Source organism: Chinchilla lanigera, unplaced genomic scaffold (genome assembly GCF_000276665.1).
Source record: "Chinchilla lanigera isolate Chin_1 unplaced genomic scaffold, ChiLan1.0 scaffold00113, whole genome shotgun sequence".
NCBI lineage: Eukaryota > Metazoa > Chordata > Mammalia > Rodentia > Chinchillidae > Chinchilla > Chinchilla lanigera.
Window position 1 is genome coordinate 378,285 of NW_004955514.1, and position 27,550 is coordinate 405,834.

Sequence of the window (27,550 nt, forward strand, 5' to 3'; positions counted from 1 at the left end):
CCACCGCGCGGCCGCCGCGCCGCCTCTGCTCCAGCCGGCCTGTCCGGTCCGGCGCAGAGCTGCGGGGCCCGGCTCGGGACTCCTGAAGGTCACTGCGGACTCCTGCCGGCCCCCGCCCCGCCTGGTTTCGCTGCCCCTGCAGGCACCGCAAGGTCGGCTCTGGCACCCACCCAGGCCCTTGCGGGACAGGCCAGGGTCGTGCCGGGACGCCGGGAGAGCTGGGCTCCTGGCCAAGGGAGGCTCCTGGCCACAGGTGGACACTGCAGGACACTGCATCACTTACCGCCGAGCCCGCCTGGCGAGTCGGCCGGCCTCACCCACCCTGGAGCCCAGTCGTCTGAGCCCAGCCTCCTCCCTGCCAACAGGGACCCTCCACAGAGGTCACCCAGGCCGGGAAAAGCCAGGGGAAGTGCTGGGCCATCCCAGGAGCCTCAGCCCCAGCACTGCCCACTCCTTCCGCGGCAGGGGGCAGCCCCACAGGGGCTCCAACGGCACCTGGAGGCTCTGGGAGTGTGTGAGGTGGGGTCACCTGATCCCACACCGCTCAGCCTGCCGCCTAGCGAGCCAGATCCAAGGTGACATGATGGCCGGGGGAGGGATGTGGCCCGGGAAGGGGAGGTTGCACCCTGTGAGACCCCAGGGTGGCCCCACACTGAGCCTGGACCATCACCCCCTGTGCCCTGGGCAGTTTGCTCAGTCCTAGTGGTACCAGGGAAGTGCACGTTCCTCAGGCCAGGAACGTCCAAGCACTGGGCTTCCAAGCTAGAGCCCAAGGCCAGTTCCACCCTGCAAACCCAGGGCCAGGGGACCCTGCCCTGACCAGCGAACTCTGTGCTGATGCAGAACCAGCCATGTGGCCAGAGACAAGCGCTGTCCAGGGGAAAGAGGCTCTGCCAGCCTTAGATTCTGCCCCATCCCCTTCAGTCTCTGCCTCCCTCTCTGCCTCTGTCTTTCCTGTCTCTGTCCATCTCTCCGTCCTTACTGCATTTCATCTACCCACACAGGAAGCTGCCCTTCTCAGCTCTCTTGTCCAGGCTGAGCTGGGGTGGGATTCAGCCCCACCCCAGGGGCTGAAGGTCCTGTGACGAGGACCTTCTGGAAGGCCTGATGATGGCCACAAGTCTCAGTCCCACGCAGGGAGACGGTGAACAGAGGTGCGATGAGGGGCTGATGGCCAGTGAGCAGGTTGTGTCAAAGGTGGTGGGGCACTGGGAGGATTTCCTGGCATCACTTCCTGCCCTGGTGGGGCTTGGCGCATCTGTCATAGGACGCACATGGCCAAGGCGGCCCCCAGAAACTGCAAATGCAAACTCCACGAGGCAGGACCCAGCGTGGCACTGGGCGCCACCATTTCCTGCAAGATTTCATCTTTGTTTGAAAGGTGACCACTTGAGAAGCAGGGTGGAAGGTCGTCCTTGTCCCCAGAGCTGGGTCAGGTAGAGGGGACACTTCACAGCCACGCACACCAACACCCGCACAGTCAGCACTGGCTGGGAGCCCTGGACACACTGCCTTTTGTGGCCACGGCACTGGGGAGAGGGATAGAGGAGCGACATCTGGAGTGCTGGGAGAGGAGGGAACGCAGGCCACTTGGTGGACATCGCTAAGCAGGGCATTATCCCAGGCCTTGTTGCCTCCCACACAGGAGCTCGGCCCATTCCTTTGGCCTTCAAAGTGCCCAGCCTTACTCCAGCTTATGCTGGCCATGAGCAGCGCTCCAGGCACAGGACACAGGTGAACTGCCCAGGCCCCAGACCTGGCTCTTAGCCTCCTGGGGACCTCAGGACGGAGGGACATCAGGGGAGCTATCTTGGTTATTTTTCTCTCTTGTTGCTGAGACAAAATACCTGATCCCCAAAATTAGGAAATGTTTATTTAGCTCACAGTTTGTGGAGGTTTCAGTCCATACTCAGCTGGCTCCGAGGCAGTAAAGTAGCATATGGCAGAGAGCAACAGTTCATGGCGGCAGAAAACAGCAAAAGCAGCAGAAAGCGAAAAGGGAGGAGCAGAAGCAAGCCTCTTTCTCTCCGTTATATTGTATGCAGGCTCCCTCCCGCCAGGACGAGTGTAGCACTCACGCCCATAATCTCAGCCTTGAACCATGGGTCAATCACAAACTCAAGAAGCCTGCCCCATGACTGCATGAGACTTTGGGGGGACATCCGGACACAAACCATACCAGGAGCCCAGAGCCCAAGGGGGCAAACCTACTTGTACACAGGCCACGTGGCACACCCCTGGGCCTGAGAGCTCTCTGACCCCTTTGTGGCCTGCAGGTCCCCGAGCAACCAGGGCAGAGCCAAGTCATCCAGGAGCGAGAAGACAGGCCCTGGCAAGGGACTGAGGAGGTACAGCCTGAGCAGGCTGCAGACCTGATCCTCTGTGACCTCCCAGGGCCACCCCAGTATGGAAGATGGGTGGCCCTGTGCAGATCAGGCCCCTGGGTCTGGAGCTCCAGCTGCCCATCACCATCCAGGGCAAGCTGGCTGCCTCCATCCTTTGTCTTGCCCGACTTGTGTCATCAAAGGCCAGCTGCCCCCTGTCCCTGGCCTGGAGTCCCAAAACACCCTGAAAGGCCTCGGCACACAGAAAAGCAGGGCCTGGGGTGACTGGTGTTTCAGGTGAGAGTTGAGCCCTCAGCCTGGGGTGGGGTCACCCTGCTGTAGGGCTGTACTGGGAAGGGATTGTGGTGCCACGCTATGGCCTGGTCCCCACAGGCTGCTGGGCCAGAGAGTGCCAGGAGGACAGCGCCCAGCTGCAGGCGCTCAGAGGCACAGGGGACCGCGAGGGGTGAAGGGAAGAGGTACTCCAGGACGGTATCTTGGCAGCCTCTGGTCTTGAGTTCCCGCAGTCTCTCCGCAAATCTGCCTTGTAGGAGCGAGCCAAGGGCCCAGCAGCCCATTTCCCACAGCAAATGCTCACTAGCCAGGGTCCGGCTGTGCCCAGCCACCACCATGCAGGAGCTAGGAGCAGCACAATGCCACTCTGGGCCCCACAGAGCCTCAGCCACCAGCAGGAAGGGTAGACTCGCCAGTTCCCTGTCTGGGCTCTGCTCGGGTCAGCCAGGCCCGTCTTATTTCCCCTGGAAGGTCGTCCCAGGCCCACAGGTGCCCCCTGGCCACCATGGCTTGGCCCCAGGCTTGCCTTGCTGGTGCGCTGGAAGGACAGGGAACGTGGACATGTCACTCATGTGAGGAGCCCACAGGTCACAGTAGCACAAGGCACGGAGCCCCAAGTGAGACCCCACACCACCTTGACGGGGGAGAGCCTGTGTTCTGTGGACACGGAGAGTGGTTCCATCCAGGCCTGAAAGGAAGGACTGTCGCTGCAGCAACAGAGGTTGGCTCCGGATGTGTCGTGTCCAGATGGCAAAGCCCAAGACAAAACCAGATTGGGGTGGGAGGGGTGCAGCTGGTGGGGACAGCACCCCGGGGAGGGGGCCAGTGTGGAAGCAGAGAGGCTGCACCTTGGGGTGCACTGGGTGCTACTGAGCTCAGCACCTGAGAGGTGTGGGGGCTGAGGAGGGGCTGTGAGCTTCCCTGAGGGGGTGGAGGCCGGGCTGGGGATGGGCCCACAGGCTGCTCCTGGGCTGTACACGGGGCCCTCCATGCAGGCTGCAGGTTTGGCAGCCCCTTCTTCCCCACCCTCACTTGAGGAAACTTTTGTTGTCCCAGGCCTGGGCACTACACCTCTGAACCCAGCATCCTGGGCCTCTTGCGCTTCCCTTGGCAAGCTCATTCCAGCCAAGCCCTGTGAGAACCGCTTTTTACCAGAGAATCCTGGTGCCACCGCGGGCTGCTCCTGTCTGACCCTGGGGAAACTTGTTCTGAAGTTCATAGTGCCAGTTCAATAAAAAGTAGAACAAATACTGAACCATGGGTTTCTGAACCACAGCAACACCAACTACAAAATAGCGGAGACCCTCAAATGTTCTGTGTGCCAACCTGGGCCCTGGGCGCTGTGCTGGCCTGCACCTAGGGAGGTTCTCAGGCTGGGTGGGCACAGTCATGGGGCCCCCAGCACAGAAAGCAGGTGCTTGTCCTCAGCTGGTGCTATGCCCCAAGCCTGTGCCCTCGGGATCTGGATGACACAGGGACAGTCCCTCTGAGGCAAAGACTCACAGGCTTCCCTGAGCTGTGCTGCAATGAAAGGGGGAGATCGCACCCTAGAGCCGTGAGGAATCTGACAGGGATGGGGGACAAAGGGATTGCATGTGTGTGGGGACGCCGCTCCAGACCCTGCAGACCCACAGGGATGGGTGAATGGGGACGGCCAGGCGTGTCCCACAGTGGCCCAGGTCACACAGCCCGGAGGACCAGCATCACAGCAAAGTCACTGGCGTTTTCTACAGAACAGGGTGATCAGAAAGAGGGCACAGTGATGAAGAGGTCCTGGGGAAACTGAGGTCAGGGCCGCAGTCACCATAACAGCAGGGCCAGGGAGATGCCGAGAGACGCTGCATGCTATGCACATTTCCGAGCCTGAGCTGACATGTGGCAAGTGTCCCCTCTGCCTGGGACTTCTGAGGACAGCTGGATGCAGGTCTGACTTGGCATGGGCCAGGCAGTGAGGTCCAGGTCACCCTGCTCCTGGAGGACCCCTGCACAGACAGTGGTCACGTGGGTGGTGCCAGGGCAGAGGACAGATGGGAGCTTTAGGACATCACCCAAGAGAGCACTGAAAACCAACACCCGCCCCAGGCAGCACATCAGCAGGGACAGGGCCACAGGACAGACCTAAGCAGATGGGGTGGGCAGGTCCTGAGGACACAGCTGGCTACACAGGGCCCACACCCCTGCCCCACAGCCCGGTCTGAAGAGCACAGTCTGGGCCACAGGGCACAGCCAGGGACAGGATGGGTGCCAGCTGCAGCCCCAGCCCCAGTGCACAGGGTGGGGCCGTCAAGCCCTCCTGTGAGGTGCTGGGAAAACTTGGGGGCATGCCCCCACATCTGCACAACGCCAGGCGGGGCCATGACTGACCGGGGACACCTCCCAGCTGGGCACTGTGGTAGTGGGCTCACCTTGGCCTCACCCAGGGTCCCTGGAGAGCAGTAGGGCACCGGGCCCCATAGCCCACTACTTCCCCGCCCACAGCCAGGGCCGCCTGCCTGCACATATGTCTGGGACTCGGCTCATAAGGGCTGAGAGTGGGCATGTTTCAGGGCCAGAGAGCAATGTCCTCTCAGGCAATCAGGGATAGAGACGTGAGGCTCTGGTGGACACAGAGATGGAGAGTGAGAGGTTCGTGCCCTGTGCTCAGCTCCTTCCTGCCTGTCCCGCTCCCTCCCCTCCAGATGTCTGCATCACCGCTGGTTTGGCTGGGATGAATAAAGGCCCAGGATGCTCATGACGTGAGGAAATGGGATTCCACTTCTCTTGAGTAGGTGTCTAGGAGTAGAATTCAGTCACTTTGTTAAGTGTGCTTATTTTAAATGTTTTCCAGGAGGATGGCACCGTTCTCACCTCTGCCTGAGGCCCAAAGGCTCCACCCTCAGGCATACCGGGCAAGCTTCAAGCTAGAAGTCCTCCAACCTCACTGCTCTGGACATGTATGTTTCTTCCCAGCAGGCACTGCTGGGCTCCTCCCATGAGGGAGGCTTACCACCCTCACGGCCCTCTCCTTTTTGTGAGAGATGCATAAAATTCTTGCCCTTTAAGAACAGTGGGAGGTTTGTCCTCTGCTCAGTTGTAAGGCTTTCCTTTTAGTACTTTAGATGCTAATCTTTGCCAGGTATGTGAACTACACATATCTTCTCTAGTCTTTACCTGCCTTTTCTCTTAACTGTCCCTTAGAGCAACTTTTGATTGTAGTGAATCCATTTGCTTATTTGTCCTGTATGTTTTTCACGTGCTTTTTGTATGTGTGTGTTGTGTGTGTAGGATGAAGACTCCCTACACTGCCCAGGCTGGCCATGAACTCAGGGCTGAGCAACCCTGCCACAGCGCCAGGAATACCTAGGACTACAGATGACACCACACCCCGGCTTAGTTCAGTCTGTGCCTCTTTCTTGAAACCTTGTCACTTTTTGACTTAATAACTTTTCTGCAACAAGCTTGCAAAGTTTTCTTTCTGAAGATTTGTAGTTTATCATTTACAGTTTGGTCTATGATCCCATTGTTTTTTTTAATATTCCTGCCTCAGCCTCTCAGGGTCCGGAGGTCACAGGCATGCAGCAGTATGCCTGACAATGATCCGGTTCATTTTTGTGTATACTGTAAGGAGGTAAGAGTTTCATTTCTCTTCCGAAGGATACTCAGTTATTCAAATACTGTTTGTTGGAAAAGTTTTCTTTCCCCCGCTGGTTTGCTTTGGGATTCCTATCAAAAAATCAGTTGACGTGTGTGCACCTGGGTCCACTTCTGGATTCGAGCTCACTTGTCCCACTGATCCATGCGTTTACCCTTATGCTGATGCCACCACATTCTCTATGCTTTATAGTAAGTCTCAGAGGAAGGAATTTGAGCGATTCACGTCTGTCCTCTTTCAAAATTTTTTCAGCTTTTCTAGGTTATGTTTCTAAATTCAGTTTTAGAATCAGCTAGCCCATTTCTAGGGAAAAGTCTGCTGGAATGTATGGGGATTCCATCGAAGGTATAGGCTGGTTTGGGGGAGCTGACATCTTAATATTCTTGAGTCTTCTAATCCATGAGCAAGATATGTCTCTCTGTGTTCTTAGTTCTACTTAAATTTCGCCACTAAGTTGTGGAGTTTTTATTCTTTTCACAGCAAGGACTTTTATGAGTAAGACTGGGCAGATACTAGTGAAAGTGATCTAAAAGCATTTGTTTTGATCCTATTGTGTCTATCTCATTCCCAAACATTCTTTGTCGGTTTTGATAACTATGTCTTTTAAAGAAGTAGTACATTTCATCTAAGGTATTAAATTTTTTGGTATAAAGTTGTTAATTATTATTCTTTTATTGTCAGTAGATTCGGTTGTGATGTCTCCCTTTTCATTCTTTATTTTTGTTGTTAGTATAACCAAAGACAGTTGATTTGGGGAAAAAGATGAAAGAAAGAGGATAGACAGTTACTGTGAGGTGGTGAGGGACTTCTGAGCTGAAAGCCCCTGCCCTTTCATTCTTTTGTTTGTTTGTTTTCTCCGGTACCGGGAACCGAACTGACGACCTTGCACTTGCCAGGCAGGCGCTTTGCCGCTGAGCTAAATCCCCAGCCCCTGCCCTTTCATTCTTGACACTAGTAATTTATATACTGTCTCTTTTATTCCTTGAGCAGTCTATAGATATCTATTTATTGAGCTCATAATTCAAAGTTCAGACTCACTGATTTTCCCCCCATTGTTGGTTTATATTCTATTCCATTATTAATTATTATTATTTGTTTGTCTTTTTGTCTTTCTGAGACAGGGTCTCGCTATGCAGTTCAGGGTAGCTTTGAACTCACTTTGTAGCCCAGGCTGGCCTGGAACTCACAGCAATCCTACTGCCTCAGCCTCCCCGAGTGCTGGGATTACAGGCGTACACCACACCTTGCTGTTCCATTGATCGATGCACTTTTCTTTACTATTTTCTTCCTTTGATTTACTTTGGGTTTAATTAACTCATTTTAAAAAAAATTTACTCTTGATATGCTCTCCTTTTCTAATATAAATAACTAAAGCTATAAAATTCTAAGCATTGCTCCGTCTCCCACAAATTTTGACACACTGATGTTCATTTCCGATTTCTTTTGTGATTTCTATTTGACCCATAAGTTATCTTAGAAGTTTGTTATTAATTTTAAAGTACTTAGGGGTGATGATCAGATTTTTTTTTTTCTGCAAATGAGTTCTAATTCTGTTCTGATTAGAGAACATATTCTGTAGTATTTCAATCTTTTGGGATTGAGACTTATATGGTCTACCCTCATGAATGTTTCATATTCATCTGAAAAAGAACATGACTTCTTCATTCTTTGCTGGAATTGTCTATAAGCATCTGTTAGGTCAGTTTACTGTTCAGGCTTTTATATTCTTTATATAATTTTGTCTACTTGTTCTATTAATTACTGCAGGAGGGGTGTAGAGGTACCCAATTACAATTGTTGATTTATATATTTCTCTTTAAAGCTTTGTAAGGTTTTGTTTCACATATCACAAAGTTCTGTTATTGCGAACATACATACTTAGGAACATTATGTTTCCCTGATGTATTTAATCTTGCATCATTGTGAAATGCTTCATTCTGTCAATACTGCGTTGTAAAGTCTACTTTGTGGTATTAATGTGGCCACTCCAGTTTAACCACGATTAATGTTTGTGTGGTACCTCACTCCTGTCTTCATGTTTATAATGGGCTCATATACACAGTAAGAGCTGGACATTGCTCTTCACCCATTCTGAAAATCTCTTCCCTTTAGTTGATATTCACACATTTTAACTGACATCATCTATTATGTTGCTATTTTTTATTTCTTCCATTCATTTCTAGTTGCTTTTTTTTCTTGACTTCTTTTGAATTGGGTGACTACCTTACAGGATTCCATAGTTTAATTCTGCTATTAGCGACTTTTAAAAAAATCTAAGGCTTTTCCAGGGTTTCTACTGTTTAGCGGTAACTCATCTCTGCCAGCCGTCAGTGATGGTCCACCTTCTGCTCGAGGGGAGATGCTTGTGATATTTCACTTCTGTATGTGTCCTGAACCGAACCATACATAGCGGTTATTTTAACTTTAGCAATTACTTTAAACATAAAATTTTAAAATGAGAAAAAAACCCTCTGCTTTTTACCCACATATTTTAGTTTCCACCCTTTCTGTCCCAGTTTGTCACGGTTCCCGCCAAGCGCACACACATACATGTCTCCACACTCAGCAACATCTTGGGGCCCTGGGAAGGTTTCTGGGGCTCCCTTCTGTTTGGGCTGTGCCTCTGACTGTACTGCCGCACTCACCGTGTTTGCCCTCTTCTCTCTGCGATCTGTTGCTCGCTGTCCCAAACAGCCATGTACGTTTTGTTTGGCTTCTGGTGGCGTGGGAAGTTGGCTCCCTGTTGCTCTAAGTTTCAGGGTGAAGGCTGAAGTGTCTGCTGTGGAAGTGTCTGCTACAGGAAGCCCACAGGCAGGTGGCCGGTGTTCACAGTTGCTGTGGTAAGGGGCTGGGCTGGGCCCCTCCTCAAAGTGACCCAGGTATTTCAGAACCAACCAGGAATGGAGGGAACCTCTAGCTTGAAGCTCTGCCAGTGGGGGCTGGCCACAGGGATCCCACTGGTTGGCCCAGGAAAACTGTGAATGTGGCCAGGACAGGGGCCAGCAATCTGGGGAGGTGTGGATGGGTGAGTATGACCTGAGCCAAGGGTGGGAGGAGCCCCAGAAGTCTACACTGCCAGATTCCCATACCCAGGGAGATGGCCAGTTAGGGTCAGGCCTGGCCGCAGAGGCCCTGCCAGGGCTGCCCTGGAGCCCAGGAAGCCATGTAGTACCCAGGCCTGGGTGCTAAGCTGGGCAGGCACATGAGGGGTCTGGGCACAGATGCAGGCGGGAAGCAGATCTGGGCGGGGAGGCTGGTGGCCTTCCTAGCACACCCACTGGGCAGGCTGCAAGGTCTCCCAGACAATGAGCTTGGCCTGGTCTTGTCTCTGCCCCATGGTGAGATGACCTTTGGAGCCGCTGGTTGGGCCTGGCCCTCACTCCAGAGGCCGGGTTCTCCTGGACTCAGCTTCTGATCACTTCTTTTGCTTTGCAGTCAGTGACCTCAGAGCAGCTGAGACCAGAGCTGTGGCCCGAGCTTCCCACTGCCCCAGGGCAGTCCCCTCCCCTTGCAGCGCTAGCTGCTCGCCTGCTGCACTGGCCACTTGTCTGCTCTTCGGTGTCCTGAGCAAGCGGGGGTGCGCTGAGGCTCTTGTGAGAGGTGCGTCAGTGTTTGTTGGGCAAATGAAGCCCAGCAGTGCTGCCCTCCGGCCGTGGGCAGAGCAGACCCTGATGGGGTCCAGGATGCTTGCCTGCACCTGCAGCTCCTGAACCACAGCCCTGCGGCTCCCCCTCACAGGTGTGACAACAGTCGGATCTGTGTCCTCCGGGTCCTGGGCAGGGCTGAGTGCAGTTCATGCCTAGGGAGGCCAGGCCCCCAGTTCTGGTAGGGCTGCAGTGAAGCCTGGGGCTCCCTCACTCAGCTGTGCACTGGGGAGAACGCCAGGGCCTCCCCCAGGTGGCTCCCGGGAGTGTGGGAGAGGGAGCCAGGCAGTCCACCAGACCTCTGGCCAAAGGAGCCGCTGCCTCATGGCTGTGCGCCAAGTCCCCGCAGGGGCAGGGAGGGGTTGGGGATAGACACTGGGCCGGCCTCCCCTCCTCAGGGGTCCCAGCAGCCCTGCCCCAGGCCATGCTCTCAAATACCTTCCCAGAATCCCGCCTGCCCATGTGCCCAGCTCTCCCCTCCCACCCTGGGCAGCGGAGGCCCTGCCAGGGCTGTCCTGGGGCCCAGGGAGCCACGTGGCCCAGGCACCTTCCAGGGCAGAGCTGGGTCCTGGCAGACACAGCTGCTGCTGGTCCTGCGCACAGGCTCTCGCTTCCACCGCACATTCCTCTTCAGCGTGGCATCCTCCACAGAGCACAGGCCTGAGCTTAACCCCGCTGCTGTGTGGCCAGCTGGCTCCCCTCTGCTGCCACGTATCACCACCCAGCTGGTGCCCACTGGGCCACTCCACATGAGCGGCCCTGAGCGGTGGCCATCTGTGCACCACACGGTCGCTGGTCGACGTGGTCCTGTGGGAAGTCCAGGTTTCACTTGCAGGAGGCAGCCACACTTTTCCAAAGTGGGCGCACACAGTGTGCACACTTCTGGCTGGCCTCTCCGGGAGTCCTGGGGTGGGTGTGGTCCCCACCTAAGGATACCAGCCATCTGTGTGTCAGCTGTGTGTTCTGCAGGAGGCAGCACTAGCGTCTTTCATGGTTCCTGGTGTGGACGTCCACCATGCACCAAACGCTGCGGACAGGCCCCTGGTTCATGTGGGCCCCGCGGGGCACGGTCTGCGGCCTGGGCTGTGATGCATGTTTGTCTACACTGACACTGACAGAGGGGAGGCTGGGCCCTGCAACCGGGACCCCTCCTTTCCTATCTCCAACACCCAGCCAGGGTCCTGACGAGCAGGACGGAGCTGTGGTTCAGCCTGTCGGGAGGAGTGAGGGACAGCAATGGGGTGGGGGAGGCCAGCCTGTTAACCAAGGGCCAAGGGGCAGATGTGGAGATGCCAGGAGTGGCCGTGCCCAAGGTTGACACCCCCTTACCGGGTTCCAGGGGCCCTGGGCACACCCCAGTCCCGCCAGAGGGCCCCACAGATCCCAGGATCCCATCCCTTGCTGCAGGTCTGGGGCCGGTGCTGCCCTCCTCAGCACTGCGGGCCTGCTGGGTGGGCCCCTGGATCCAGATGACTCTGATGTGTTTGGGCACCTATTTAGGTTGCTCATTATTCTTTAAAGGAGCCGGATGCTAAAAATAGCGGCCGTGCATAACAAATCAGAGTCGCTGTTCTGGAAGCTGGCGCAGGAGTGACAGAATCAGGCTGTGGCACTGGGAGCCTGCTGGGTCAGGGGCTGTAACAGTCTGAGGTGGCCACGCAGCCAGAGCCACCAGGGTGTCCAGGCAGAAGGCTGCAGAAACCTCCATCCTCCAAGGACAATACCAGTCTCCCCTGCGGGGTCCTCCTCCTGGCCTTGGTGACTCAGGGTCACTGAAACAGGGGCCCTGCTCATCCTGGCCGTGGCCCTGACCTGAGCAATACCCCATGCTGCCCTCTAGTGGCCCAGGTCGCCTCTCCTGATACCACAGCAGGTCCCATGGGGGCCTGGGGTTCCCAGTTGTCCCCATTCTTGGGTCCCCAAGCACTTTTGGACACAGCCTCTCCAGAGTTTCTGCCACACTCTCCTCTCTGCCCCACACCAGGCAGCTGACAGGGACCCCAGGGATGCCAGGCCCACAGGGCACCTCGCTAGGCTCAGCAACTTACGTGTTACAGGAGGCCACATGATGATGCTCAGGGCCTAAGCACCAGCATGGGGCCCATGGCAGGGTGGCGGCAGGTGGGCAGTGGTGAGGGGACAGCAGGGCCACAAGCTCACACCACCAGTCACTGCCCCGAGGGCACAGTCCTAAAACTGCACAAGGACACATTGCCCACAGCCATGGCAACTGCTGCTAATGAGGGGTTTTAACCTCCTGAGCAACAAAACCCACAGGCGCAGGGCAGCCTATGGGCAGTGTGACTCGGCCTTGGAGCCTAGCCTGGGGCTCAGTGACAGCCCTGAGCAACAGGATGGGGGTGAGGGCCTTGCATGGTTTCCCAGAAAACTGTAAACGGACCAAACCCTCAGAGCCCTGTGTGGGGCTTTATACCAGGACCCAGGGCCAGGAATGAGCCTGACTGACACTGCCTTAAGACGAGTCTGGTGCAGCAGTCTGATGCAGTCACTTTGTCCTGACCAGTGTACATACACACCCCTCCTCCTGACCCACTGCAGTGTCATCTGGCGTTGCTACCACCAGTACTGTGTGACCCTGGGCCTGTCTGCCTCCTCTTCAGTCTCATGGCACCCTGGGGATGGACCTTAGACACTGCACCCAGGCTGCTCTGGACACCATGTCCCAGGGCAGTACCAGGCAGCCGAAGCCCCCCACACCATGCTCCTGGCCAGCCTGTTGCAGGCGACCTCCAGGACACCAATGGCTTGAGGTCACTGGATGCCTGAGTGGGCTCGGACCTGGCCAGCAGAACAGGTGTCCAACTCTGCAGCCCATGGTGGTGGGAGTTGGGTCTTGAACTTGAGGGGACAGTGAGGAGCGGCTCCCAAGGAAAGCGGGTGAGGCTGGGCAGGGAGGACTCCATGGCCCGGCCCAGGCTCCCTTCTGCTTCCTCTCTGGAAGCTTCTTCTGGTGCAGTGCTCAGCCACGAGGACAGGGTCACCGAAGGTCACACTGGTGTCTGCCCCAGCTGCAGGTCAGGGTCCAGATCCACGGTGTAGCAGGTGAGAGGCTGAGGAAGAACGGGTGACGGCCTGGCACAGCCCCTGCCAGGGTGGAGACCACGCGTCGTCAGAAAAAGTTTAATCATGTACAACGATCATCAGACTGATTACAAAGCAGGATGGACACTGCAGCCCTGAGAGCAACAGCAGAGCATGCAGTGGACAGCGTGCCGGAGAGGCGACACCAGACACAGGATGAGTCACGGACTGTGACGAACGTGGGAGCAGCGTAAATCAGCACTGCTCCTCTGGACAAGGAGGAAAATGAAACAACAAAAATCAGCTTTGGAATGTTTTCCGCCCTGCATTGCAGGAGGCTGTCTGCCCGGGACCCACACAGGACAGCAGGCAGTGGAGGATCTGAGCTGCTCGGGCCACATCAATGTCACGCCTCGTAGCCCGGGAGCCTCCCAGGCCCCCCAACTCAGCCTTGGCCTCAGCCTCAGCCTCAGCCTCATGAGCACTTGCACAGCCACCCTAGGGCCTCAGAAGAGGGGCCTTGAGCCCTGGTTCTCAAACTCAGACCAGGCGTCATTGAGCTCCATGAAAATCATCTTGGCGTACTGCTCATAGGGCTGCCCCGTTGCCTGCCAAGAAAAAGAGGGGCAAGAGGTAGTGAGCGGTTGCCCCGCCCCACCTCGCCCTGCCCACTGCGCCTGCTCACCTTGTCAGGGTGCACAACCAGCACCGCACGGCGGTACTGCTTCTTCACCTGCCCCGGTGTCACCAGGTCGGCCATGCTCACGGGTGTCCAGCGCTGCTCCCCGTCCCACAGCACCGTGTGCAACGTCGACAGCAGCGCACGGATGTTCCTCTCCTTGCCCTCAATCCAGTCCAGGAGCTGTCGGGGACCCCACACAGGCTGAGCACTGGCCCGCGGGGAGCTGTCCTCCCCAGCAGCTGCCACCTGCTGGCCCTGGGGTCAGGTTTGGTAGTAGCTCCTGGGAGACAGCCTGGACCTCAGACACTGTCCCATCCCTCTCACCCATCACCTCAACCATCCCACTCCTGCCCCGGGTCCCCAACACCACATGGGGGTTCAAGTGGCAGTGTCCTGGCATTCGCTAGACACAAACGCTGGCCCCGTGGCACAGCCATCCCAGCCTGTGGCTCAGGGCCCAGGGGGCAAGTGGGTTCCCAATGGTAGGACAGGGCTTGTGCCTGGAAAAGCCACTTACCACTACCTACACCTGCACACAAGGTGCTCCTCTGACTCCGTGGGATACTGCCTGAGGGGCCACACTGAGTGTCCCAGGCCAGGGGAGAAGCCGAGAGTGACACTGCTGCCCCCTCAGGCCATCCAGGCACGTCTCAGGCCCAGGAGGTACAAATCTGACCATCCTGTCCTGCATACTCTGGGCAAAGGTCCCATGTGTTGAAGTGCTAGCTCCCACACACAAACCGACCCAGCGCCAGCCTGCCTACCTTCAGCTTGAGGGGGTCTGTGTCTCGGGCGAGGTCCTGCTTCCTCATCTCCGCCATGGTCTTTGGCCCCTTCTTGTCAGACTTTGAGAAGCCTTGGTTGGGCAGCAGATCTTCAAAGTCATTCTCTGAGACCTTTGGCTTTTGGGCTGGAAGGGAACAGGAGCTTTGCAGAGACACTGGCCCCTTCCCTGTTCCACCCGGGCCCTCTGCTCCGGGGCAGGACTCTGTCCTGAGGCTTACACAGAAAAGGGATAGGAAGAGAGTATAGCCCCAAATGCCATCTGCCAAACCTGGTAGAGAAGCTGATGCTGGGAGAAAGAAGGCCTGCAGGTGGTCAGGGAAGGCACCAGCAGGCAGGACTCCACGCTCTTCCCACAGGCACCACGGTGAGCCCTGCCACCACCCCAGGCAGGCCCTACACACTTCCTGGATGGGACTCACCAAAGCTGGGCACACGGACCCCCCGCTCCTCTCGGTCCCCAATCACGCTGAAGTTTGTGGAATAGTTTGGCCTCGGCGGTGCGCAGGTTTTGGCGGGAACCTTGGGCTGGGGGGGCCATGAGGTGCCCTGGGCTGGTGGCCGACTTGTCTGCCAGGAGCTGCCACCTTTGGGGGGAGGGGCTGTTTTGGGAGCAAAACTTCCAGGTGGGGGTCCAGCAGCTGGGCCTGGGGAGAAGACCACATGACACTCAGGCTGCTATCATGCAGCAGCCGTGCAGACAGATGGGGCGATGTCTCCTGGGCCTGGAAACATGGTCACTTAAGCTGGCCTGCTCCATTCACACTCGTGAGGGGCAGACACAGATGTCCCCGTGCCCCCGCCCACAGCAGCCGGGGCTAAGCATTCCCATCGCAGAGTGGCCTGAGCCCCTCAAACGTGTACCTGATGCTTTCACTTTTGTAAAATAATTAGGATCACAGAAGCTGAGCTGACTCAGGCCTAAGCCCCTGCACCGAGTCTCCCCAGGGCAGCATCTGCCAGTCCCAGTACACGGCCCCTCTGTGTATGGGTCTGCACGTTCTGCCACAGTGCAGATCCCAGTAGCACCATGGCTGACTGATGTGATCCTGTCCCTTGACAGTTCTGTCACACCAAAAGCATTCTACAAAAAGAACCAACACAGGGATCTCTGCACCCCAAAGACAGTTTTGTTTTGTCTTTTTGAGACAGGGCCTTGCTGTGCAGTTCAGGCTGGCCTTGAGCTCACTTTGTAGCCCAGGCTGGCCTCAAACTCACAGTGATCCTCCTGCCTCAGCTTCTCGAGTGCTGGGATTACAGTGTCAGTCAGCTGTTGACAGTGAGAGGTTCTTCCTGGCATGGAAGGACACCTTGCCTATCCTGCTGCCACTGGCACAGACAGCACTCCGGAAGAAGCCACTGCTGATTTCTCTGGGTAACTGGCAGGCAAGTGTGGTGGTTGTGGTTTAGTTTTGCAGGAAACTGACCAAGAGTGGCTGTGTCATTTTATACTCCCATCAATGTGTGTGGGAAGTCAGCTTCCCCAGACCTCCTGGTACTAGGTGCTGCCCCTTCAGCACCCAGGAGGCTCCATCTCTTACGCTGCCTTCTGGTGCAGAGCGGTGCAGGGATGAGCCTGCTGTGCTCCTGACCACAGATGCCCACCCAGCTTCTCCCAAGGCAGGATGTCCCCTCTTGCTGCTGGCTTGCTGGGCTCTGCAGTGATGTCTGTCTTTCCTCTTCTGCCAGGGTGTAAATTCTATCCATCTTTCCAAAGAACGAAGTTTTTTTTAGATTTTTAAAATCATTCCTTTCCTTTTACTTGGTTTGGGTTTATCCTGCATTTCCTTTTCAAATTTCCTGGGTGAGAATGCATGTTGCTAGCGAGACACCTGGGAGTCTCTTCCAGCGTGGCTCAGCTGTGCTTGGCTTCTTGTCATTCAGTCCCTTGTCTGGCTCTGTCCACCAGGCCCCCAAGCCCCTCGTCACGGGCAAGGGCTGCTCTGTCTCCAGGGAGACGCAGCTCCCATCACCCTGCTGTCACTGATCCCTAGTCTCACCGTGGCTGTGGCGGTGGTGAGTGCACTGTGCTCTCGGGTCTGGGGCAGGCACGCGGCAGGGACTGGTGCGGCTACCTGCGCTGTGCCAGCCCATTCTCTACCCGGCTGCGTCAGCCTCTTGGGCTCCCTCCAGAATAGGTGCCCTGGTCCTCAGAGCTCTCCTCTCTGACTGCAGCCTATCACATGGGCAGAGACAGAGGCAGCGGGGAGCGCTGCTCAGGCCCCAGAGGGACAGCAGCCTCAGAGAGCAGCAGTTTTAAAAAAACTGAAGTATTTAAAGAACAAAACTCCTGGGATGGAACTACAGAACAGCAGCAGAGTGAGGCTGGGAGATGAGGAGGAGGCACGGGCTGAGGCGGGTGCCAGAAACCACACTGCTGCCCAGGACTCACGGGTCAGGGACAGGGCAAGGCCAGCAGGGGACTGCAGAGCCGGGGCCTCAGGACCGGCACAGCCCCGAGGGACCAGCCCACAGCCCCCAGCTGCTGCAGACGACAGTAGCCAGCTGGCCGGGCAGGACCTCCATCCAGGGTCTCCACCTGCGGCCCAACATGAAAGCCAACAGCCGGGTGTGGCAGTGCACACCTGTAATCCCAGCACTCGGGAGGCTGAGCAGGAGGACCGCCATGCGTCTGAGCCAGCCTGGGCTACACAGCAAGACCTTGTCCCAAGAAAAGCACGAAAGACACCTGGCAGCTGCAGCCGCAGCCCTCAGACACCCAGGGCTCTCACCTTACCTGGGAGGCTGGAGCTGAGGTCACGGAGGTCGCCGAGGTCAGCAAATGGGTCTAGGCTCTGAGACTTGGTCTGGCTGGGGTTGGGGCCCGCAGAGGCTGGCTGAGCTCCAGGAGGGAAGAGGGGTCCTGGAGAAGGGCGGAGGGTATCAGACAGGAGAAAAACCCCTCAGGGCCCCTCAGGGATCAGCCTGAGGAGTGGGGGACAGAACCACCACCCAAAGAGCATGTCCATACTGAACTGCTCAGTGCCCATGTTACACCAACAATGAGGTACTACTTGCTAGAATCTCTCTAAAAAGTGAGTATTCTTCACGATGTACCTCAGGATAGTGTAAATGTGAGAACACCTTTAGTCACATTGTTCCTTTATGAAATATTATGCTGTCATTAAAAATGATGACTGTTCACCCAGAAGCAGTGGTGCACATCTGTAATTCCAGCACTCTGGGAGGTTGAGGCAGAAGGATCACAAATTCAAGCCCTGCCTGAGTAACTCAGCCACATAACAAGATTCTGTCTCAAAATAAAAACTAAAAAGGACTGGGTATGTAGCTTCATTAAAAAAAGATGATTTCCAGGTATGGTGGTACATGCCTGTAATCCCCACACTCTGGAGGCTGAGGCAGGAGGATCACTGCAAATTCAATACCAGCCTTGGCTACAAAGTGAGTTCAAGGCCAGCCTGAACTGCATAGTGAGACCCTGTCTTAAAAAGTCATTAAAAAAAAAAAAGATGCCATGGCCATTCCTATAATCCTAGCACCTGGGAGACTGAGGCAGGAAGATCACTCTAAGGTCAAGGCCAACCTGGGCTACCTAGTGAACTCAAGGCCAGTCTGCCAATGCAGTGAAACCCTGTCTCAAAAAAAAAAAAAAAAAAGGTGATTATTCACATGTACAGAGCTTTCACAAATCAGTAAGAAAGACCAGAACTGCCTATGTGAAAAAGGAGCAAACAAGTGAATTCTCAAAAGAAACGCAAATAACTAAAAACACATGAAATAAAAGTCAACTTGATCTGTAATGAAAAAATGCTAATCAGAAGCATCAATGACCAATGAAATTGGGGAAGCGTCTAAAATTATTGTAGAATTAAAAAAAATAAAATAAAATAATTGTTGAATTGCATGAGAAATGGAGGGCAGTGGCTGCTCCTGGGCAACGGGCTGATCCATGCGTCCGAGCGGAGACGTCATGGCCGGAAAATAGCCAGGCGCAGCCACCCAGTGTGCACTGTGCACGCAGCCCTCACGGCACAGGGCTTGCAGCACCGGGGGACAGACCGGCCTTTCAGAGCCCACAGAGGTGCAGGGCAGCCTTGGACCCCAGGCAACCAAAAAGACGGAGTGTGACGCTTCCAAAGCATCCGCCTGCATGACAGAAGGCTGCAGCACCCACAGCCACCAAGCGCACCCTGGGACCTGCACGTAGGCAGCTCCTGTGGGGGGTGGCGCATCGCTTGGCATGACCCAGGCTGGTGTCCTACCTTCTGAGGCTGGCCCGGGCACAGCAGCCTCAGCCCAGGCGTCCCATCCCCCGAGTAGGTCTGGGTGGCTGGATGAGGCCGTCACCTTGCTGGGCTCTGCTGGCAGGTCCCCTGGAAGAGGAGGCCAAGGAAGCATGACCGGGGTCTCTGCAAGCCCAGCTCCCCACTGCTTCCACCCATTTCCTGTGAGCAGGAGGCCAAGGGAGGAACACAGCCTAGGAGCCCACAGGGATCTGTGCTGGGAAGCAGCTGCACTCCAGCACCTACCCGGTGGCCAGAGCTGAGGCTGGGCTTGGTCCTCACCAACAGCTGGTGCTTTCTGATGGACAATGAGGCCACTGCAACACATGGCTACTGAACTGACTGGCAGGACTGCCAAGGTGCCCACTGGGCCCCTCACAGGGCAACCACAAGAATGACACCTGGAATGCTGCCTGAGTGGCTCGGAGACCCTGGTGCAGCCATGCAGAGCTCTAGGCTGCCTTCTCACAGCTCCTGAGCCTCGTTGGGGCCCACAGCACAATGGACACATGGGTGTCCTCCGCCTGACCCCCTGGGTGCATGGCTCGGCCTGTCCTCCACTAGCCACGGGCCGTGGGCTACATGCCAACAGTAGCAGTCGCTCAGCACCCCGAGCCACCTGAACACGCTGCTCCTCTGCAGGATGAGCTGAGCACTCCCGCCAGGAACACACCAGAAGTAGCTGGGCTCCTCCCTGCCCAGGGCTGCCTCTGGGAGCAGGGCTACTGTCCAAGCCAGGGCTCGGCTTTCTTCACCCAGCACACCAGGCTTCCAGCCTCCCAGCCTCAGCTTCTTAGACTCACTTCCGAGCCCATTCCCTACCTCCTGGCCTTTGCGCCCTACAAATGCTTCAGGCAAATGAGGGTGGCCTTCTATGGCCACAATCCTGGGCCCAGGAAAAACTTCTGGAAGGGTCAACTGGTGTCCTGACTCTGTGAGTGCCCAGCAGGCGCCCTGGAACTGGAGGGCACTGCATGAAACAGAAGTCCCAACCCCACCACACAGACAGCATGGCTCCTGGCATGCAGCCCACCATAAACACTCACCCAGGGGCAAGAAGGTGGCACAGGATGGCGGTGGGGCGCTGCTGGTATAGGGGAAGGTTGCTGGGGCTGCCACGGGGTCTGCATGCAAGAACTCGCCGAAGAAGTCGGGCTGGGAACAAGGCTGGGAGTTGGCATTGGAAGTCAGAAGGAGCGGGTCAAACGGGTCAGCTGTGGAGACAGCAGACAGAGCTAGGCACTGGCACCGTGACTCCGCAAGCACAGCCAGAGCTGCCACCCCGTGCCCAGACCCATGGCCACTTCTGGGAAACTGCTGTCTACACAAGGGGCTCAGACACCTGTTCTCCGACACTCAGCAGCTCGAGACACCAATCCCACAGATGCCAGCAGGCCGGCAAAGAAAGGCTGGCAGCCAGGGATGTGAGCTTGGCGGGCACACGTGGGAGCAAGCAGGGCCTGGCACTGTGCACCCACAGGAAGCTTCTCCAAGACAGCTCCTTTGCCTAGGAGCCCAGCTGCATTCACTTGGGGAAGGGGGCATACCTGTGGCAGGGGGCCCTCCCTGTGGGGTGCTCTGTGCACTCAGAGGAGGGGCAGGGCTTGCCAGGAGCAGGGGGGCCTCGCCTCCCAGCAAGTCGTTGGGTTGCCCCTCCAGAGCGGATTCAGGGGGCCCCAGGAGGCGGCTAAGCAGGGCAGTGTTGCTGGAGAGCGCCGTGCAGGCCTGTGCAGAGGCAGCTGGTCCTGGGGCAGCCTCCGAGTGCAGCCCCAGGAGGTCAACACCGTCTTCCTGCAGCCTGGACTCCTGTGGTGAGGCTGGGGTGGCTGCATCGAGCATTGGGTCTTGCTGCCAGGCCCCTGCCACAGGGCCTGGTAGGTCCTCACTGGCCCCAGGCTGGCTATCTCCACCAGGGACTGAGGGTGCCTCTTCATCTGATACTTCGCTTTCGTCTCTGTCTGTGATCAGGACAGCCTCGCTCTCCTTACAAGAGAGCCCTTCCACACTAGTTTCTGTTTCTTTCTCTTCTGTGAAAAAAAATAAAAAATAAAGACAGCAGGTCAGTGGAGCCGCAGGCTAGTGTGGCTAGACAAGGACAGGGCAGGGTGACACATGGGCTGGCTGCCAGGGCTGTAGCCACGTCGGGTTCGGTGTGTGTTTTGAGGCATGGGCCCCACGCCGCGGCCTCTAACAGGGTCCAGGCTTCGCTTCAACCCCTCCCTGAGCCCCACCTTGGGGGCTCCGTTGCCCTCTCCAGGGCCGTATATGCACCTCTGTGAGCCTCAGCCAGTGGGGACACAACCAGCAGATCTTGGGAGGGTCTGGCTGAATCCCCTGGGCTGACAGTTGGTAGCAGTGGGGTGTGTGTATCCCTGGTTGTGGAGCGAGAGTGACACCTTCTAGGTGTTTGGTGGGGATACAGCGGGGTGGTAGCAATGAGTCAGGGAGCGGCAATGGGACAGGATACCCCACTCAGCTGCTCTCTGCTCAGCCCCAGGGCAGGTCCTGTGCAGAGGGCTCCGTCACAAACATCTCAGGAGGGCTGGAGCCAGCACTATAGCCTTGGTGGTAGTTTTGTTATTTCAAATTTTTGAAAACACAGAAATAATTCTCAGTGAGTGAGACATGAAAACAGGCTGGCACAGAGGGACCCAGGTATCCACACCCTGGAGTGTGGAACCTCAGGCCTGAGTAGGTGGCGAGGGGCCACAAGGCAGACTAGACCCCCACAAGGATGGAGGGCAGGTCACACCCTGCGCCTACCCTGCCAGTCCAGCGTGTGGAGGAAGTGGTTTGCATCTGTACTGCTGCTCTGCGGCGAGTCCGAGTCCGTGGGCTCAGCCTCCGGAGACTCCACCTCGGCGTCATACTGAGCCGTGGAGCCCGGCTGCCGGGGCAGCTCTGGCTTCCCTGCCAGGAAAGGGCTGGCATTAGCCAACTGTGGCCGTGCATGATCTGGGGCAAGGCCCGCAATTGGGGACAGCTGGGGAGCCGGGCCATGGACATTCATAGCCAAGACAGGGATGGCAGGGTCCAGACACGACCAGGCTGCATGCTCAGACACACAGGCACGCACACCCCTCCTGGGGATGCTGAAGCACCTCAGATAAGATGACAGAAGAAACACAAACCAGAACTCTGGTGGTCTGCCTGCCTGGGGGCTCTGTACTATTCTGTAGAGCTACTCTGAACTGAGGAGGCCTCTGTGCAGGGCACAGGCTACGACGAGGCACACATCTCCAAACGAAGCTTCCTCTTCCAGGTATAGCACCCACATCAGCAAGTGGCACAAACTGAGTGCCTGGCGTGGGTGGGTCCTACTCACCCACCAAGTTCCCAGCAGCAGCTCCTGGGTGAACCCCACCTCAGCCCCTTTTCCCTAAGCTGCAGCTGAGGAGGGAGTCCCTGCAACCTCCTACAGCCCCTGTGGCTCCAGCCTGGACCTAGCACCAGGAGCAAGGATCCAGATAGGGTGGGGCGCTGCCCAGCTGGGGCAAGTCCAGCACCCTACAGGCTCCGCCACACAACGACAGAGCCCAGAACCAGGCCACCTGCAGGTGGGAACAGTGCATGTGTTGCTGAGCCTTTGTGACCTTACCAAACTTAGACAGGATGTCCTGCTGCTCCTCTCGGCTGGAAAACAGGATCTTGGGGTTCAGCCCTCTCATGCTGGCATTCTCCCATGGTGGGGCCTCATGGCAAGGCCTGTCCCTGGGCTCCACCTCCACCTCTAGGTTCACTTGGAACAGATCCGGGTACTTTTCCTGAATGTCGCACGCATCCAGGTCGTACCTGTAGGTCCCACAGAGAGGTCAGGACTGCTTGCAAGATGCTCAATCTCCCTTCAGCGCCCAAAGGGGCTGCCCTGAGTGGGCACATGGCCCTCCCCTGCAGGACCTGTGATGCCCCAGCAAGGGTATCCCGGCTCCCTGTCAACACTGAGGATTCAGCTGGGCCCACAACCCTCAAGTCCACAAGAGGCCAGGTGCTCAGAAATGACTAGAGGACAGGACAGCCGCCACAAAGCAGAGCAATGCCTATGGCAGGTGAGCGATGTCACCAGGGGAGGTGACCCAGAATAGCGCCCCCTTGTCCTCCCAACTCTGCACTTGCCATGGAAGCTCCGCTGGTTCACATTAGGTGTTATGCAACCACAGGTGCATTTTCCATAAACACAGCAATACCCACTGAAAAGCCCCTGTTACCAGATGGCCATAAACCAAGACCTCGGGGATCCCATGCAAGATGGCTGTGGGGCCAGGACAGGCAGGATGCCTCTGTGCCCACCTGGCCCGGGCTGTGGGAAGGAGGTGGACAGGCAGGAGCACTGCAGGGCCTCTGACCTGCTCCCAATTATAAGCAGGCTCCACAGTGGTGACACTGGCCACTTCACTACACTAGCCTAACAGGGCGGTTCTGCAGCCACGGCCTTGAGTTTCCATCTGCCACCTGAAAGTCACTACATGTTACCCTTAAGTTTTATATTTAAAAAACTCCAATACTTGAAACACAAAAATGGTGACCATTTCCAACCCAGATGCTGAGGGCGCCTATGGGCGCCTCCAGGTCCCGAGTCCTGATCACCAACGGGAGGGCAGCAGTGAAGGTGCATCAGAGGGCAAAGTGGGGGCTGACCCTGCCTTGCTCTCAGACACATGTAGGTTGGTGGTAACATTTGTCACCCTGGCCCCTCCCTGCGGGCCAGACATGACTCCTGTGCACAGGAGACAGGACACCTTGCGACATGCCTCCTCGCTGTGGCCTCTGGCCAGGGAGCCTTGGTTCTTCCAGCCCAAGCCACTGAGAGTGGCCCAGCTAGCATGGAGCCATGGTCGCAGTGATGGAGGAGAGTGGAGGGGCCAGGTGGGTTGGCAGATGGGCCACCCGGGCGCCAGCTGCCAGGCACCACTCCCACCCCACCTGCAGTCCGGCTGGTCCTGGAGACTGCTCCTGAGCACGTAGGGTAGTGAGGGAACAATGGGGGTCTATGAGCAGGAAGGGCAGCCCCCAGGGCCCGGACCTTAGGAGTCAGCTTGTAGCCCTACAGGTCAGGCACCAACTTGGTCAGGCTCCACGAGGGCATGGAAGGGCTTCTGAAATGCCTGGCTGCTTGACAAAGATGCTCTCTGGAATCTGACCTGGGCACTGAAACCTTTGCTTCTTGACGGTCACAGGTCCCCCTGGGCCTCCTATGCCCCGGTCCCCAAGGACAGCATTTGACCACCAACGTTCCACCTTCCTCTCCGGCTTCAGCCCAGCTGCCTCTGTAGAGCAGCCGTACTGCATGAAGCTACCCAGGCAAGTGGTATCTTGAGACCTCTGCACCTCCATCCCCAGTGTGACTGAGGCCGTCTCAGTGACCAAGTTCCTGTCTGCAGGATGAGTGTGTCCAACACAACACAGTGTGGCGCCAATGTGTCCCCAGCACCCAGGCACTGGCAACTTAATCCCAACACAACAGTCAGTGCTGCAGGTGGTGAGCTGTGGGGCTCTGCCCCAAGAGCAGAATGCTGTCCTGTGGAAACAGGTGCAGGGGCTGGCTCGGGTCCTCCCAGCTTCCCCATGGGGCTGCCACAGCCAAGTAGCCCTCGCCAGATGCTGGTGCTGGGGCCTGGGGTTTCCTGAACTCCAGAGCCAGGAGAAATGGTTAGCTCCTCCACCGCTGCCCAGGTCCATCGGCACGCATGGGCCGCCCACAGGAGCCAAAGCTCTGGCTCTTGGCCCCTGGAGGACAGGGCAGTGAAACAGAAGCCCAGCCTTCCCTGCCCCTACCTACTCACCCAAGCTGTGCCACCACATGCTGCACACACGGTGTGCCACACTCACGCCAAGGGACCCTCAGGTCTGCCTGGCCCCGCCTCTGAGACCAAGTGACTAAGGGTCTCCTGGGTCATATCCTGATTCTGGGCACCCAGGATCCTGGGACCCACCCAGGGATGCACAGGCTCAAGCTGTGGCCACCTCACACCCTGCCTACATCCTGCTGTGTTGCCTGCTGTCTGGGCCACGGTCAGAGCATGTTATAGCTCCCGAACTTCCTGGTGACCAGTGTGGCAAGGCTTTCCAGACGCACCAGCCACTCGCACGATGTCCACACCTTGCCTGTGTGCAACAGGTTGCTTTTCTTTTTCTCTGTACTTCTTTGTGTGTTCTGGATGTGCCTTATGTCTGGTATACCCACATCTTCCAATTACTGCTGCTTGGCAACCTCTTAAGTTGCCTATTGATGAAAAACAGATTTGATTTAATAACATAAACTACCAACCTTTCCTTTTACAGTTAGCTTTTCATGTAAGAGGCTTCTGTCCAACTGCAGGTGGTGAAGACAGCCTGCATTTCCTCCTTGGAACCGTGCTGTGGAGCCTTGCTGAACTCAGGTGTGTGACCAGTCTCAAGCTAGGTTTTCTGCATGCTATGAGAAAGATTTTCCCCAAACAGGCACCTCAGGCAGGCTCCCTGATGACCTGCGCGCCTCCACGTGGTCTGGAAGGTGCTTTGTGTCTGGACTCCTCTGCTCTGGCTCCTGTACAAATGCCCATGAGCCCAATGCCTGCACTGCACGTGAACCCAGGCCTGTGGGGGCCAACAGATGAGAGCACGGGGTGGCGCCTGCCCCCGCCACACGAGTAGGGGTGCCAGCTGAGGGTGGCGTTCAGCAGACAGATTCTGTCTGCACCTTGGTCAGGTGAGCAGAAGTGGGTTCCTGCTGCTCAGGAGGCCCAGTTGCAAGTGTCAGCTTTCTCCTAACAAGCACCTGTATATCAACTTTGAGAGCAGGGTTACTCTGGCTCTCAGTTCTAGAAGTTTCAGTCCATGGCCAATGGGTCTTGTAGCTCTGGGCCTTGTTGTGGTGGAGTAGCATGTTGTGGTAGGCACTTGTGGTACAGAAAAACTGCTCACTATATGGCCAGGAAGCAAAACAGAGACAGGTGGGGAGGGAAAAGGGAGGGAGGAGAGAGAAACGTGCTGGGTCTAATAACCTCCTTGGTGCGTACCACGACCTCTCACAAGGCTCCATTTTGAATTCTGCACCCCCTCTCCCCTGAGTGTCCTTGCAGTGCATCCTGTGGAGTTGGCCACAGTCCCGCAAGGTTCTCTTCCAGCACCCCTGGGCTGCTGGTCTTAGCACCAGCTTTTGCTGTGGTGATCCAAGCCGCGTAAAACCAGTAGCTTCGTAGAGAGACACCGCCAATGTCGGTAATGCAACAGCCCACAACCCCCAGTGAACTCACGTACTCGCCATGCTGGGCCTGTCCAAGGCATTTTTCAGACTGTCAGTACCCGGTCAGTCAGCTTGAAGGTAGGGATTTTGTTTACACTTCCCTGAGAAATGTACAGACCTTTCTCTGGGAAATGTATAGAAGAGCTATGTTGGGGACCAAGACTTAACAGTGTCCAAGCATTAGCATAAGCAGTCCCAAAGGGACTGAGACCATGGCAGCAGTCGCTCTTGCTTCCTGACGGCCAGTCCTCCAGCTCTGTGCTCCAGGACTGCCTCAGCCATACACAGCCCTCTGAGAACAGCACATCCAGTGCCTGTGCTCACGCTCCTACAGGCTGGGGCTGGGACTGGGCCCCTTTGAGGCTGTGCTGCCATTCACCAGTGGCCTGGTTCCGGCACCACCCCGCTGGGCACTGTGGAGCCCACATTCTTGGCTTGCTGGGGCTGCAAACCTCAGGTGAGGGGCTGGCAAGACTGAAACCCACAGTGTTGTGCCACTGTTCACACTGTAGCCATCAGCACCCCAAATTCCATCACAAGCCTCCTCACCACCTCAGGCCTGCTTCCGTAGTGCCCCAGCACCCTGGGTGCTTCCTGAAAGGCAATGGCTCTGTGGTGACACCAGCACTGCCACTGCCTCCCTTGCTGGTCAGAGCACGTATCTGAGCATAGCTCTGGTTGAACAGAGCCCCACACCTTCCCTCCAGGGCTGGTAAGATGTTGTGCTGCCAGTAGATTGCAGTGGTCAGCCTTGTCAGTCTGTAGGTTATGACCCTGTGCAGTCTGCGACTATAAAGTTCTCAGGTGAGGTTTTTCTTACTACACAGACTGCAGCCCTTGTAGCACCTCTGAGCACGGCCCAATGCATTGGCGCAGAAGATTGCGGCTGACAGCAATGGTCTGGGAACCATTCTCCCATGTCCGGGAACCACTGCCGTCCATTCTCCCATGTCAGGTAGCTGCTCCTGTCCATTCTCTCTCTCCCCTTCCCTCGGACCTCAGACACAGCACACACCAGCCCAGCCCAGGTATCCTGCTCTCCACAGCCTCCTCTGTGCTGCAAGCTAAGAACATTCTCCTACAACTCATTACCTGCTCTGCTGCTAAACCTGTCTCAGGAATTCTTCATTTCAGCTAAGAAAACTTCTGCTCTAAAACTTACACGTGCCTCTCTGTGCGTCCCAGATCTGGTGAGGTGCCCCACCTTGCCCACTTTTCCTGAATATGCTATCTTGGTTAGTTTTCTGTTGATGTAACAGAACATCTGAGGCCTGAGTGATCTACAAAGAGAACAAAGGGTTCTCCTGCTCATAGTTGTGAGGCCAAGAGGTTTAAGTTCGGTGGCCATCTGGTGAGGGGCACCTGGTTGCCAGGGGCTTGGACAGTCCTGAGGCGTCAAAGGCAGGACAGCATCGGTGCCCTAATCCCTCCCCCTCTTGACAAGGCCACAGTCCTAGTAGAGAAGGGACCTGGCCTACGGCCAGACTAAACCTTAATCATCTCCTCAGGACAGTCCCTGCCCGTTTGTAGCTCAGCACAGGAAGTATGCCGGAGCACCAGGGGAGATATTCAGGCCACAGCCCCGTTCACTAGCCCCACTATCTGAATCATGCACAGCTTTCACCTACTCTTTCCTTCTGACCTCAGTCATCTGGTCTTTTTTTTTTTTTTTTTTTTTTTTTTT

At 56.6% G+C, this 27,550-nt stretch overlaps 1 protein-coding gene and 1 long non-coding RNA gene across 5 annotated transcripts in view; one reads left to right on the forward strand and one right to left on the reverse strand.

Annotated features, from left to right (window-relative positions):
* The window catches only part of LOC102009208, a 7,365-nt gene extending 1,327 nt beyond the window's left edge, over window positions 1-6,038 (forward strand). The window contains exons 2-3 of the long non-coding RNA XR_264490.1: window positions 5,446-5,551; window positions 5,883-6,038. This is a non-coding gene — a long non-coding RNA (uncharacterized LOC102009208). The remainder of the gene's footprint in view (window positions 1-5,445; window positions 5,552-5,882) is intronic.
* Window positions 6,039-13,020: 6,982 nt separating this feature from the next.
* The window catches only part of Gak (cyclin G associated kinase), a 42,894-nt gene continuing 28,364 nt past the window's right edge, over window positions 13,021-27,550 (reverse strand). For 2 of the 4 annotated variants that reach the window (XM_005408682.2, XM_013506754.1), the window contains exons 19-28: window positions 22,243-22,436; window positions 21,408-21,554; window positions 20,192-20,671; window positions 19,691-19,858; window positions 18,624-18,734; window positions 17,138-17,263; window positions 14,823-15,047; window positions 14,382-14,527; window positions 13,621-13,797; window positions 13,021-13,543 (exon numbers count right to left, since the gene is read on the reverse strand). In XM_005408682.2, the coding sequence (XP_005408739.1) occupies window positions 13,442-13,543; window positions 13,621-13,797; window positions 14,382-14,527; window positions 14,823-15,047; window positions 17,138-17,263; window positions 18,624-18,734; window positions 19,691-19,858; window positions 20,192-20,671; window positions 21,408-21,554; window positions 22,243-22,436 (1,876 nt within the window). In that variant the 3' untranslated portion in view covers window positions 13,021-13,441. The remainder of the gene's footprint in view (window positions 13,544-13,620; window positions 13,798-14,381; window positions 14,528-14,822; window positions 15,048-17,137; window positions 17,264-18,623; window positions 18,735-19,690; window positions 19,859-20,191; window positions 20,672-21,407; window positions 21,555-22,242; window positions 22,437-27,550) is intronic. The other 2 variants (XM_005408684.2, XM_013506753.1) reach the window with 2 other exon arrangements.